Here is a 14,403-nt window from a genome sequence, read left to right as displayed (position 1 = left end):
TTCTCACCTCCATGCCCAGTAAAGAGAAACAATCCATGCCTCTAATAAAGACATTCACGGGACAACAATGAGCGCAAGTGCAAAGGGATCAATAAGACTATCACATAGGTTACTGGCATTCCGGCGAAGGAGCGCGCTGAAGAGGGAATGCAGAGGGAAGTGACGAGGGATGAAGAAAGTACACTGCCCACTAATGAAACAGAGGTCAGTGATGGCGTCTCATTTCATGGGCTGGGAGCGCAGCTATAGCTGCAGTAAAGGCAAGGAACGAAGGAACGCTCTGAATGTCAGTGACGAAGGGAGCCGCTTAGTTAAGCCCGTCCCATGCAAGGGTGAGTCTGAGACCAGTGGTTCTCTAAGCTGGAGTAGGTTTGTGTTTTTTCTCTTACTTTCTGCCACTGACTGTTTAAAGTGTTAATAAACCACTGAAGTTTGGACTGAAAGCCTGTGTGTTCCCTCATCACTGCGGCCCTGCCACTGCCTACCAGAGCAAATGCCTACAGCGTAAAGGGGAGTGACAGCAGTTTCAGCATCCCATCATGCACTGGGGATTGGCAAATAAATGGTCATAGGAAGTGGGTAACAAACAGAACCCTAAGTTGCAGTACAGACTGAATGGTGGGGAATTATACCATGGCTTTAATTACACAAGTATCTTTAAAGATTTATCAAATGTACTTTTGGGTTTCGGACTAACCCCTTCAACTGTATATCAGTGGCAGCATGTTTTGTGTGGGGTTGATTGTACCGCGGGCGGATGCATTTATTGTGTTGTGTGTGGCCAGATTAATTGACAACTACTGTAAATAGCTACATTAATTAGAGTGTGCATAGTGGCAATAAACAAGCCTTGGTAGTGGACAGCATTTATTGGAAACTAAATGGTGATTATTAATTGTCTGGGGGGGGGGGGGGAGATATTGAGCACTGTATTGGCCTGATAAATGGGCACTGTATGGCAGCATTAATTTTGTAAAACTGTCAACCCTTCACAAAGTGACTTTTTTTCTTATTTTCGGTCAGCCTAATATAATTTAATATTTGTGATGAACGTCTAGCAGTATTGCGGTATTATATGCTGTAGATGGGAGTAAGATTGTGATGCACTATAGCTCTGGAGATTTTTTTTTTTTTAAACTTATTAGGGTAGGGGGCAGTATACATACGGTGGGTTTACAATAGCTGACCTGTGGCGCTATAGACAGGCAATCTGCTACATGGTTCTCGATCGGTGATCATTTAATAGCCAGTTTGCACAGACCGATTGTGCTTCTGATCCGCACTGAGCAATCAGTAATAGGTTGTCCTGTGCCTATAGATTGTCCGTGGTTTTCAGCAGCACATGCCCTGTTTACACAGGATGATGTGATGCAGAGAACGATGATTTTTAGGCAGGAGTAACAATAATTTCACCCAACAAACTAGTGTTTTGCACATTTGCTGGACAATTGGCGGCCTGTATAAACTGCATTCATAGGAAAGCTTGTTTCCCAATAACTGCATAGTGTGAACCCACCATTACAAAAGCTATACACCATGCTTAAACAATTCATTTAGGAAAAGGTTTCCAGCAAGTAAAATTACAATATTAGTTTCAACCACCATTACGAATAAGTAAGAGATGAAACATATACGGTATAAAGTGGAAAACAAGTGTTTCCAAAATGCATGTGACCTGATTATGCCTGTGGCGAGCGGACTGCCAGCTGTTTGGATGAATAATCTGCTTTTACAGTAAGAGGCTAGGAGAACAAATAGCACGGCAGAGGCTGCTAGCATGGAATCTGAAGGCATTTAATTCATCAAGCCAGAAGAGCTAAGAGCATGGCGTTCATGATTACTGCTTAGTGAGAATACATACTGGATTTAACGGGGGTCTGGACCGTATAAAATCCAGGATTATTTCGTGGGCGCTCTTCTTTAATCGTGGAGGGATGTCACCCTGAACCTAAAATGAAAGAAACAGTAAACAAGTGATAAGAGAAGGCATCATTAATTGTGCACACTAGATACATAGCAATCAGAAGAAATGAAGCCACAGAGAACAAGGCAGATAGTGAGCACAGGGGAAAGGGACAGCTGTACATAAGTAACACGCAAGGGTGCACCGCCCAATACGCCCATCACCCCGACTCACCATCACCTTCCTCAAGGTGTAACGCTTAGACCGGATGTCATCCATCAGCATCTCGTACGGAGTCAGCTCGTACTCGATAGATAACATATTGTACTGACGCTCTTGTACTTTCTTCAGTTTGACTCCATTTCGTAGATCACGCATCACCTGGACCCAAAACCTGGCCTGAGAAGACCCAAAAATAAAGAACCAAAGAAGATTACATTGGATTTTAGAGCAGGGTTTTGATTTTCAATTCATCTTCACGATTATTATACACTGCTCAAAAAAATAAAGGGAACACTAAAATACCACATCCTAGATATCACTGAATGAAATATTTCAGTTGCAAATCTTTATTCATTACATAGTGGAATGTGTTGAGATGAGGCGGCGGATGGTCTCCTGAGGGATCTCCTCCCAGACCTGGACTAAAGCATCCGCCAACTCCTGGACAGTCTGTGGTGCAACGTGACATTGGTGGATGGTGCGAGACATGATGTCCCAGATGTGTTCAATCGGATTCAGGTCTGGGGAACAGGCGGGCCAGTCCTTGGCTTCAATGCCTTCATCTTGCAGGAACTGCTGACACACTCCAGCCACATGAGGTCTGGCATTGTCCTGCATTAGGAGGAACCCAGGGCCAACCGCACCAGCATATGGTCTCACAAGGGGTCTAAGGATCTCTTCTCGGTACCTAATGGCAGTCAGGCTACCTCTGGTGAGCACATGGAGGGCTTGCCCTCCAAAGAAATGCCACCCCACACCATTACTGACCCACTGCCAAACAGGTCATGCTGAAGGATGTTGCAGGCAGCAGATCGCTCTCCACAGTGTCTCCAGACTGTCAAGTCTGTCACATGTGCTCAGTGAGAACCTGCTTTCATCTGTGAAGAGCACAGGGCGCAGTAGTGAATTTGACAATCCTGGTGTTCTTTGGCATATGCCAATCGTCTTGCACGGTGTTGGGCTGTGAGCACAACCCCCATCTGTGGACGTCGGGCACTCAGACCTTCCTCATGGAGTCGGTTTCTAACCGTTTGTACAGACACATGCACATTTGTGGCCTGCTGGAGGTCATTTTGCAGGGCTCTGGCAGTGCTCCTCCTGTTCCTCCTTGCACAAAGGCTGAGGTAGCGGTCTTGCTGCTGCCCTCCTACAGCCCCCTCCATGTCTCCTGGCCTGTCTCCTGGTAGCGTCTCCAGCCTCTGGACATTACGCTGACAGACACAGCAAACCTTCTTGCCACAGCTCGCATTGATGTGCCATCCTGGATGAGCTGCACTACCTGAGCCACTTGTGTGGGTTGTAGAGTCCGTCTCATGCTACCACGAGTGTGAAAGCACAACCAACATTCAAAAGTGACCAAAACATCAGCCAGAAAGCATTGGTACTGAGATGTGGTCTGTGGTCCCCACCTGCAGAACCACTCCTTTAATGAGTGTGTCTTGATAATTGCCAATAATCTCCATCTGTTGTCTATTCCATTTGCACGACAGCATGTGAAATTGATTGTCAAGCAGTGTTGCTTCTTAAGTGGACAGTTTGATTTCACAGAAGTTTGATTTACTTGGAGTTATATTCTGTTAAGTGTTCCCTTTATTTTATTTTTTTGAGCAGTGTATGATTACGTTTTTAAAGGCATAAGATCTTTATGGAATCAGCAGCAATCAAAATGAATAAGTACCTGCTAATGGGCTGTTAGAGGGGTAAGGGTACTGTCACACATTGGCACTTTGATCGCTACGACGGTACGATCCGTGACGTTCCAGCGATATCCATACGATATCGCTGTGTCTGACACGCAGCAGCGATCAGGGACCCTGCTGAGAATCGTACGTCGTAGCAGATCGTTTGGAACTTTCTTTCGTCGCTGGATCTCCCGCTGTCATCGCTGGATCGTAGTGTGTGACAGCGATGCGTTCGCTTTTAACCAGGGTAAACATCGGGTTACTAAGCGCAGGGCCGCGCTTAGTAACCCGATGTTTACCGTGGTTACCAGCGTAAAAGTAAAAAAAAACCGTACATACTCACATTCCGGTGTCCTTCAGGTCCCTTGCCGTCTGCTTCCCGCTCTGACTGACTGCCGGAAAGTAAGAGCAGAGCACAGCGGTGACGTCGCCGCTGCGCTCTGCTTTCACTTTACGGCGGCACTCAGTCAGAGCGGGAAGCAGACTGCAAGGGACCTGGCGGACACCGGAATGTGAGTATGTACGGTTTTTTTTTTTTTACTTTTACGCTGGTAACCAGGGTAAACATCGGGTTACTAAGCGCGGCCCTGCGCTTAGTAACCCGATGTTTACCCTGGTTACCCGGGACCTCAGCATCGTTGGTCGCTGGAGAGCGGTCTGTGTGACAGCTCCCCAGCGACCACACAACGACTTTCCAACGATCACGGCCAGGTCGTATCGCTGGTCGTGATCGTTGGAAAGTTGCAGAGTGTGACAGTACCCTAATACAGAGCCGATTATTTTAGCAATGACAGGCTAATGTCTGAAACCTTGGTAAAAGTTATCTGAGCACAGATCTCCAGGGGTGCCCAAACTTTTCCATAGGCCTGTTTTCCTTTTTGTAAATTTGTCCTCTCAATTCAACCAAGTAGGGTCAGAACCAGACTAATGTCTAAGTGTCTCTCCTCAAATAACAGGAAGGAGGAGTCTAGAATTAAGGCCAAGTAGCCATTTAAAGAATTATAAGCTTTTTACATTTGGTTATAACCCTCGGTGCAAATAGATGTATAGTCTCAAGAGCTCAGCCTATTCCATATCTGGCAGATCTAGTGATATTGCACAGCTGGCTTCTGCCTATACTGCCTGCGTCTGCCTGTTTAATCATTTAGATGCCGGTGTTAATCACTGAAAACAACATTTAAATGGAGCAATCACCGACGTGTACATCATCCCTCCCCCCCCCCCCATCATTTGCATCGCCCTACTTTTCCCAATTCAAAAATTAAATTAAAAAAAATTAACACACATCTGGTATTCCTGCGTCTGAAAAAGTCCAATATATTGAAATATAACTAATTATCCCAAACAGTAAATAACATAAAAAGAAAAATAAATAAAACACCAGCACTGGCATTTTGGCTGCTGCAATTATAAAAAAATTAAATTAAAAAGTAAAAACGTTGTATGAACCCTAATATGGTATCACTAGATACCCCAGCCTACCACATAAAAAATAAGCCCTTACTGCTTCAATGCCTAAAAATAAAAAGATACAGGTTTCAAAAGATTGTCATTTATTTTTCAAACTTTACTATAATAATAATAATAATGGTATTGCCATATTCGAACTGCCCTGAAGTTATTTTTACAATACAATGAATGTCTTTTACGAAACCCTACTGCTACTATATCCCTAACAACACAATATATAGAGCATGTCACCTATAGCATTATAATAGATGTAATAGCAGTGTTATACCCAATCTGAATTCTTCAGATCATCAAGGTCACCGCTGGATCTGTCGGTGGTATCTTTTTCCATCTCTTGAATCTTCTTTAAACTCTAAAAAATATTATAGGTAAACAAAATATTATATAATATATCACGTTGGCTTTGATATATCTACATTTCGACTGTGATTCTATAGAGCTGATGATGCTTTGTTGTATAGCATTCAAAAGGCAACTTTATCGCTATTTGTAATTCAGAGGGCAACTTCATGACTATATATTGCTCTGGGAAAAGCAAAGTCCGGAGTAAACACTGCTCTCAGTAATCTGCAGAATTGTGGATTTCGTTTTAGAATTAAATGGAGATTAAGGATTATGTAATGGAAATTACTCAGCATTTTATGCACATGTGAAATCTTTGAAATTAAATCTGTTTTTTTGTTTTTTAAAGGGAACCTATCAGAAGGATTACAAAGGTTGCAAAGTTTAAGAAGTAATCTGTCCTCATCCAGTGAAAATTTAGAAGCACTATAATGGCATATCTTCAAAACTAGAAACGGACAGTCTTAGTGCTTTTTCCTCACACTGCGTTTTTGCCGCAGAGAAAAAAAAACAGCGTTTTATGGTACCAGCAAAGTGAATTACATTTCTAAAATCTCATAATATGCTACTTATTTTTTCCTTGCAGATTTGAAAAAAAACAAAAAAACAAACTCTTGTTCAAATCTGACGCATGTCAATTCTTTAAGCATTTTTTACCCATTCAAATTAATGAAAAAAAAAAAAACAAGCAAAAACATCAGTGTATTTTAAGCAGTGTTTTACCTGCAGACATGTTTGCTGCAAATACTCATCACGTGCACATACCCTTAGGGGAAGTTGAGCAATGACCATTACTGTTTGGACACGGGACCACACTCACAACAGAGAAAGACTCCCCATATGAACAGCAAAGTGGATTTCCCATAGAAATGAATAGGGAGAGTTTTCTGAGTGTTTTGGAAACAGTTTTCAGCAGGATTTTGCAGCAGTAGTGTGTGCACACAGCCTTACATGGCGGTATGGTGGTGGCTTACATGGCGGTATGGTGGTGGCTTACATGGCGGTATGGTGGTGGCTTACATGGCGGTATGGTGGTGGCTTACATGGCGGTATGGTGGTGGCTTACATGGCGGTATGGTGGTGGCTTACATGGCGGTATGGTGGTGGCTTACATGGCGGTATGGTGGTGGCTTACATGGCGGTGGCTTACATGGCGGTATGGTGGTGGCTTACATGGTGGTGTACACCAAGTGACATGTTCTACATTTTGAGGAAAGCTTGCAACAAAGAAGAAATAGGAAAAGTTACTGCCCTCTCAGCTTCCTGAAACTTCCAGTTTGTCTCTCGGTTTTAAACGGAATCTATAACAAGGTTTTTGCCACCTCATCTAAGAGACATAATAAAGGGCACTGGATGATAGGTGTCACTCAGCTGTATAAGTGGGTGCTCAGAAGTATGACAGGAAGTCACATAAATGAAATATAATATAAACTTCGGCACACCAAGTTGCAAGTAAATGAAAGTTTATGTATAAACTCGAATCACAGACATTCAAAAGAAGCCAACATTTCAGCCCGTATGTGGCCTTTATCATGGTACGTCTTGTGGGTGCTGTGAAAAAGCTTCAGGGTATGTGGATGCCGTGAGAGGACTCAAAGACTCCTCAGCAACATGGAGGACTAGCACCCACAAGACGTACCATGATAAAGGCCACATACGGGCCGAAATGTTGGCTTCTTTTGAATGTCTGTGATTCAAGTTTATACATAAACTTTCATTTACTTGCAATTTGGTGTGCCGAAGTTTATATTATATTTCATAATATAGTCCAGAGACCCTGATTCCAGCGATGTACCCCTTACTCAGATACTTGCTTTAGTTCTGATAACATTTGTTTTATCTGCTGCAGATCTAGCAGTTATCTGGGTGTTTTGCTCTGTATAACTCTGCCACAACACTGACTGGCAGCTTTCTGTGTAAATAGCACATGAGCAGAAAGCTATCAATCAGTAGTGGGGTTAGAACTCAAATATAGAGGACTACACGGAGCAGGCTTACTAGTCTAGTGATAATCTCCTGCTGCTGAAACTCATTTTATCAATGCCACACTAAGGAGTGCAGCAAGTGACGGACAGAGCACTCCTTAAAAGTACACCTTTGGGATCAGCTTTCTTCTTATGCATTTAAAATCAGAAAATTAAGTAAGTCTTGATTAACTATATCAATCTGTTTTGTGTCTCTATGGCTACAGACTACAAACAACAAAAACTCTGTGTAAATAGAGATAAATTAATTCTTCAACATTGAAAATGAAACAAGAAGAAGGAAAAGTCATAGAATTATGGTCATCACAGGACTATAGCTCCTGAGACAATTTAGAGACATGACTGCACCATTTTCAACTCATCAACATCAGGCCGCATGTTGCTCGAGAAACTGTGAGCATCCTGCTAGTCCTTCCTAATCATGCTACCATGACCTGCAGTGTCTCCGGACTTATCTCCCATTTGGGACATCATTGATCAGCAATTCCAAAGGCAGCTGCCAACAGCGGATCTTGATGGTTGGACAAAGAGCATTCAGCATGGCAGGTCATTCCACAGACAAGAACCAATACCTTGGCATTTTATCAATCAAGTTAAGTGCAGGGATTTCTGTGTGAGGTGCTCATACTCGATACTGAATAAATCAAGATGTTTTGAAAATTGATTACATTTTTTTTTCATAATTGCTAATTTGCATATCTTCAATGTGTCTATCCATCCAGTGATTTCCATAATTCCACCACTTTTTCTTCTTGGTGTCATAATTTGAATGTTGAGGAGTGTAAATAGAGTAACCATGGAGACACGTAGCTCTGCATGGACGCTGTATTCACAAAAATGGTATGTACTAATCAAATATATTACAACTGCTCCTGTTTATAAGTCAGGCTCATTATGGAGAATTGCTCTAAGAATTCTGCTGATTCCATCCACGTTGGGAGACAAAGGTTCACAGTTACACAAGGTGTGTCTAGAAATGATAGCATGGAAACTAGATCGATAAGTCCATTCATGGCACCCAGCATTATAGAGTCAGATTATACAGCCTAATTCCACTGAAGCATGTTTGTTTTGCTCGGACTCCGCAGGCTCCCAGCGTGAATATTCCCTTTTATGTCAATGTAATTGTCTGACACTCTGAAAGAAGCTGGCATTTTGTTTTCTCATGCACAAGCTTTTTCCGAGAATACTGCTTATTAGGCCTTTATAACACTGCGCCCTTTCAGGAGTTGCTTCGAAACGTAATCTGTGAAGATTTTTCTTCAGTTGTTTTAGTGGAAAGCCAAATGTGAGTGCCAATTTTTCACGAGCAGACTATCAATAAGGGACATTAATCCAACCTTTCATATATAAACTGCACACAGTCCAGTTCTAGCTGATAAAACACTGCGCGAGAGTTTTATTAAAAAAAAAAAAAAATCTATAAAGAATCCAAATTATTTGTTACAATTAACCACAAGAACTACCAAAGTCTGCAACATGATACTGGCAACTAACCTAGGAAAGCTTACTGACGGAGAAACAATGATAAAGGCTAATGAGATATATTAGATCATTCCCATTTTGTGAGACCAAAAAAAAAAAAGTTTACTATAATAAATTGTTTATATGTTTTGACTTCATCGGGTTTTGTAAAAGAAAATAAATGGCAAGTTGAATTCTAAAAAAAAAAATAAGAAAAAAAAAGAAGCAAAAAGGGAAACAAGAATCTGAATTTAGAATTCTTGCAAACAAAATGGCAAAGAGGGTGTTACCTAGCAACGATTCCGTGCCCTCCGTCTACTCGCCAAGGGGCCACAAAGGTTAAATTAGCTTCACAAAAAGCCAGCTGTCTGGGCACCATTCATTATTAGGGTGGATCAAGCGATGAGTCTGATGATCACACACTCGGCTACTGTAACAGCTCAACAGGTAAAAGTCACTTGGTCCTAAAACAGAACTATCAAAGAAATAGAGGGGAGAGCTGTCTGATAAATTATTCTTAAAGGGGTATTCTGTTTGGCAGATGCCATCACCCATCTGCGGGATTACTTGCTCTCATAGAAGTGAATGAAGACAGTCACTCTCATGCACAACTAGTCTATAACTTCTAGATCGGCGGGTGGGGGCAATTCCCATCTTCAGGAGCCTATCTGAATATGCAGTAAATGTAATAATAATAATATTAACAAATTCCTCCTATTAGAAATATAGTATCGTTTTTCAGATTCGCTATGTTGCTTACCTCATGTGCAGGGCATTACAATAGCTTAGATATCCATGGTCATGACTACTAACAATTAATGGTCACTATAAGAATGGATACCTAAGATACTGCCATGCCCTGCACATGAAGAAAGCTAATCAAAAGAACTATACTACATTTGTAATTGAAGGTGTTTGGTAATATTATTATTACATCTACTACATATTGGTATGGGATCTTGGAAATAGGAATACCCCTTTAACCGTCATTTCATTGACTCTCCAGGGGAATGCCATCTGCACTATATTCCTGTGGATAGATGACAATTTCTAGCTCCTAGAATACCCCCTTAACACACTAAAGACTGCTGCCTAGATAAAGACTTACAATAGAAATGTCAGATGACGCCTGAGTTGATTTCTGATTACCCCAGATCTAGAGGACTGCGGAGCTTCTACTGACACTGCCTGCAATCTATCCTTGGTGGATACCATACAGCGTGCAGTCCAGCAATGAGCCAACCTCCAAGCTAATACTGATCAGGCTCCTACTTTCTTTCATGACATGGCCGCAGACATTGTGACGGATGAGATGTATTATTTTTTTCTCCTCTGCGGTTAGTAATTCTATTCTAAAGCCACAAAGTCCATGAGGCATCAACATCTTTTTAATGGCATGCCCTGTGCTAATTACATAGACACAAGAACAGGAACTGCCAACAACTCTCACATAAGACTAGAAGTATTATATTTTCATCTGTTCCTGCAGAAATCTACAACCTGCAAATTTAAAGGGGTATTCTCATGTTATAAAATGTATACAGTTAGACAGCATGAAAATATGCAGGTTTGTAATTAGCTTGCTTTTTCTGCAGTCATTCTACTGCTTAGAGAGCTTTTTTCTTATAGAGTGTAAAGCTTGTTACCAAGGAGACTGACCACCAGAACTGAGATTATGTACAGTTGTTTCAAGCTGAGGAGTTAACTCATGAGATAACAGCCATCTCTCCACCCCATTGTTATCTACACAGCAAATTGTTGCTCACCTTTCTCCCCTTCCCTTTCAGTTCCTGATGGAGCTGCTGTTATCATTCCTGAAAAATCACCCCCCCACACTAATTTACACTTGCTTCTTATCACTGCTTCCTTGTTCAAATGCTCTGCTATATTTGATAACAGTGTAGACTTCAGAACAAGGACTAGATAGTGATGAGCGAATGTGCTCCGATAGTGTTATCCGAGCATGTTCATGTGCCGAGTGTCTTCAGCGTGCTCGAAAAATATGTTCGAGTCCCAGTGGCTGCTTGTCACCGGCTGTTCGACAACCGCAACACATGCAGGGATTGATAATTAACCTTTAACCCCTTCACCCCCAGAGCTTTTTCCGTTTTTTCGTTTTCGGTTTTTGCTCCCTTTCTATCCAGAGCCATAACTTTTTTATTTTTCCGTCAATTTGGCCATGTGAGGGCTTATTTTTTGCGGGATGAGATGTACTTTTGAACGATACCATTGGTTTTACCATGCCGTGTAACAGAAAACGGGAAAAAAATTCCAAGTGTGATGAAATTGCAAAAAAAGTGCAATCTCACACTTGTTTTTTGTTTGGCTTTTTTGCTAGGTTCACCAAATGCTAAAACTAACCTGCCATTATGATTCTCCAGGTCATTCCGAGTTCATAGACACCTAACATGTCTAGGTTATTTTTTATCTAAGTGGTGAAAAAAAATTCCAAACTTTGCTAAAAAAAAAAAAAAAAATTGCGCGATTTTCCGATACCCGTAGCGTCTCCGATTTTCGTGATCTGGGGTCAGGTGAGGGCTTATTTTTTGCATGCCAAGCTGGCGTTTTTATTGATACCATTTTGGTGCAGATACGTTTTTTTGATCGCCCTTTATTGCATTTTAATGCAATGTCGCGGCGACCAAAAAAAACGTAATTTTGGCATTTTGATTTTTTTTCTTGCTACGCCATTTAGCGATCAGGTTAATCCTTTGTTTTTATTGATAGATCGGGCGATTCTGAATGCGGCAATACCAAATATGTGTAGGTTTGATTTTTTTTTTTATTGTTTTATTTTGATTGGGGCGAAAGGGGGGTGATTTGAACTTTTATATTTTTTTTATTTTTTTTAAACACTTTTTTTTATTTATTTTGGCATGCTTCAATAGTCTCCATAGGAGGCTAGAAGCATGCACTGTACAAAACAGCTCACATGTCGCGGCTTTAAGGTGGGCTCACCGCCGGAGCCCACCTCAAAGCGGGGGATCTGCCAGCTGACGTACTATTCCGTCAGCTGGCAGAAAGGGGTTAATGGAAGAACAAAAGGTTGAGAAAAGATGTGAATTATCAGATGTTTTTCATAATTTGCCTGTCTGCCAGAACCTGCCACGTCCACAAGGACAGAACGGCGATCCTACAGCTCCGTCTGTTCACTTCTATAGGGCTACGTGCATAAACATGCACATTTTTTAGCTCGCATTTGATGCGTTTTTATCTGCATTTCTTCCTATTCATTTGAATGGGTGAAAAACACTGAAAATATTGACATGCTGTAGATTTGATGGTTCAAATCTGCGAGGAAAAAATAAGCAACATGTGCATAAGGTTTCAGAAATCTCATTCACTTTGCTGGTACAGTAAAAGACAAAGATTTTTAACCCTTGAAAACGATGTGGCAAAAATGAGTCTGAACCAGCCCTAAGAGTTATGGAAATAGTGGGAAACGCTTACTCTCATAGACGTGAATGGAGAGATGCAGACACGCACAACCACCCCTCCATTCATTGGCTGTATCACAAGAGAGTACGGGGATCAGATCACCCCTATACAGTAGTGGAAACGCAGGTCCTACAGATGGTGAAAAGCGAATCCCTGGGTCTGCTCACACTAGACGTAACAAAATCTTTTCTTCCAGGAGCCCTCCATTTTACACAGCCTTTTAAATTCGCCATAAACTACAACACAAGTCTCAAGATTATAAGATTGTCTTTTTTATTATTATTTTCATCTAAGCAAAATATTGTTTTACACTTACAAGAAAAAAAAAAAAATTAGCTATAGGAGCGATGAGAGGTGAGATACAAGAGGGTTTCTATCACACACGGGGGCTGCATGCCTACTTAAAGTGAATCTATCACCACGTTCTCACCACTTAACCCAAGAGCAGCGAAATGTAGGGACAGAGACCCTGAATTTGGTGATAAGTCACTTATTGGCTTCTTGCTGTAGTTTTGATAATCTCCTGCTGATAAATAAAAGTTATTTTGTCACTAGAGGACTAGAAAACCAGCTGCCATGTGTTCCTCCATAGTCATGAGTTCTTTATAACCCGGACCACGCTACTGGTTGGCAGCTTTCTGCCTATGCACAGTGTACACATAAAGCTGCCAATCAGTGGTGTGGGCAGGATTATATAGTGCTCAGCATTCAGAGACCTTGGAAATCTGCAGCAGATAAAGAAGGGATTTTATCAAAACTGCAGCAAGTAGCCAATAAGTGATGCATTGCTGGAAACAAAACTGAATCAAGCTTCATTCATAGCGTAGATATTTGCCAAAAGTTAACCACCTCCCCACCTAGAAAATAGGATTGGAGGGGAAAAAAAAAATCACTTAATACCCATGTACACAATATTGGATATTTTAACTATTGCTATTAAATGTAATGGTCACAAATCCCAGAATCGCTTCTTATTACGCTATACTATTACACGTCACACCTGAATTATCTGTCTGCATTCCAGGATAGCTCACCTCTTTTGCACTTTTAATTTTTGACAGGAACATGTGTAGCTCCATGGTTTCCGCATACAGCGCCCGGCATACAGCCTGGTAGTGATTGGGGGATTCTGACGGCGTTGGCAGATGGGAGGCACACAGCTGTTAGGAGAAATTAACACATGGTTATTACACAGCTTTAATAATGTATTGTGCATTATAAATAATATACATACATAGATAGAGCAAATCGTCATGTAACACAAACTGGCGCCTTCTCACATAGAACACACTTCTGTAATTGTTCAGTGGTTTTTCACAAATGGCCAGGCATAATTAGAAAAATAAATCTTATTATTTAGAAACATATCTGTTTTACTAAGTGCTTTTATTTCTGATGGAAAAATTATGGAGCATCTTTTCTTATGTTTCGCTGATCCTCTGGTGTTCCACCTGGAAATGTATGACGGAATGTTTCCACTTCCTCTGGGGCTCTCTGTAAACACACATTGGATAAAGTCAACACATCATATTGACAAGGGTATTGTTAACCCTCAGTTGTATATTTAGTCATACATTTCCAAGAGGAATAACAGGAGCAGCAAGATGTAAAGTTCTAACAAGAGTTGTTCCAGAATTGGTTTGATGGATCCATATATAAAAATAGGGAATGTGTCATCAGGAAATCACCTATGCTTTACATCAGGCGCTTTTGTTGCATGCATTCCTTAAAATTGTTTTCCCATAATCACAATTTGCATTAAAAATATAAATTAGAAATCTGGCCCTAGTCACACTTGCCACTGGGGGTACCCTATTCTCATATTTCCTGTTTCTGGAAATCCATATGTACATTAGCAGCAATGATCAGACTCAGACCCCTTTTGTTTTGTATGTAA

General features: G+C 41.2%; 1 protein-coding gene across 6 annotated transcripts in view; it reads right to left on the bottom strand.

Annotated features, from left to right (window-relative positions):
* SPIRE1 (spire type actin nucleation factor 1) overlaps positions 1–14,403 on the bottom strand; it is a 230,589-nt gene that overhangs the window by 55,137 nt on the left and 161,049 nt on the right. For all 6 annotated transcript variants that reach the window (XM_077270155.1, XM_077270158.1, XM_077270157.1 and 3 more), the window contains exons 4-7: positions 13,541–13,666; positions 5,546–5,629; positions 2,138–2,302; positions 1,862–1,948 (exon numbers count right to left, since the gene is read on the bottom strand). In XM_077270155.1, the coding sequence (XP_077126270.1) occupies positions 1,862–1,948; positions 2,138–2,302; positions 5,546–5,629; positions 13,541–13,666 (462 nt within the window). The remainder of the gene's footprint in view (positions 1–1,861; positions 1,949–2,137; positions 2,303–5,545; positions 5,630–13,540; positions 13,667–14,403) is intronic.

This window comes from Ranitomeya variabilis, chromosome 6 (assembly GCF_051348905.1).
Source record: "Ranitomeya variabilis isolate aRanVar5 chromosome 6, aRanVar5.hap1, whole genome shotgun sequence".
NCBI classification, from domain to species: Eukaryota; Metazoa; Chordata; class Amphibia; order Anura; family Dendrobatidae; genus Ranitomeya; species Ranitomeya variabilis.
Note: the sequence above shows the minus strand (reverse complement) of the source record. Positions and strands in the feature narration are given on the sequence as shown.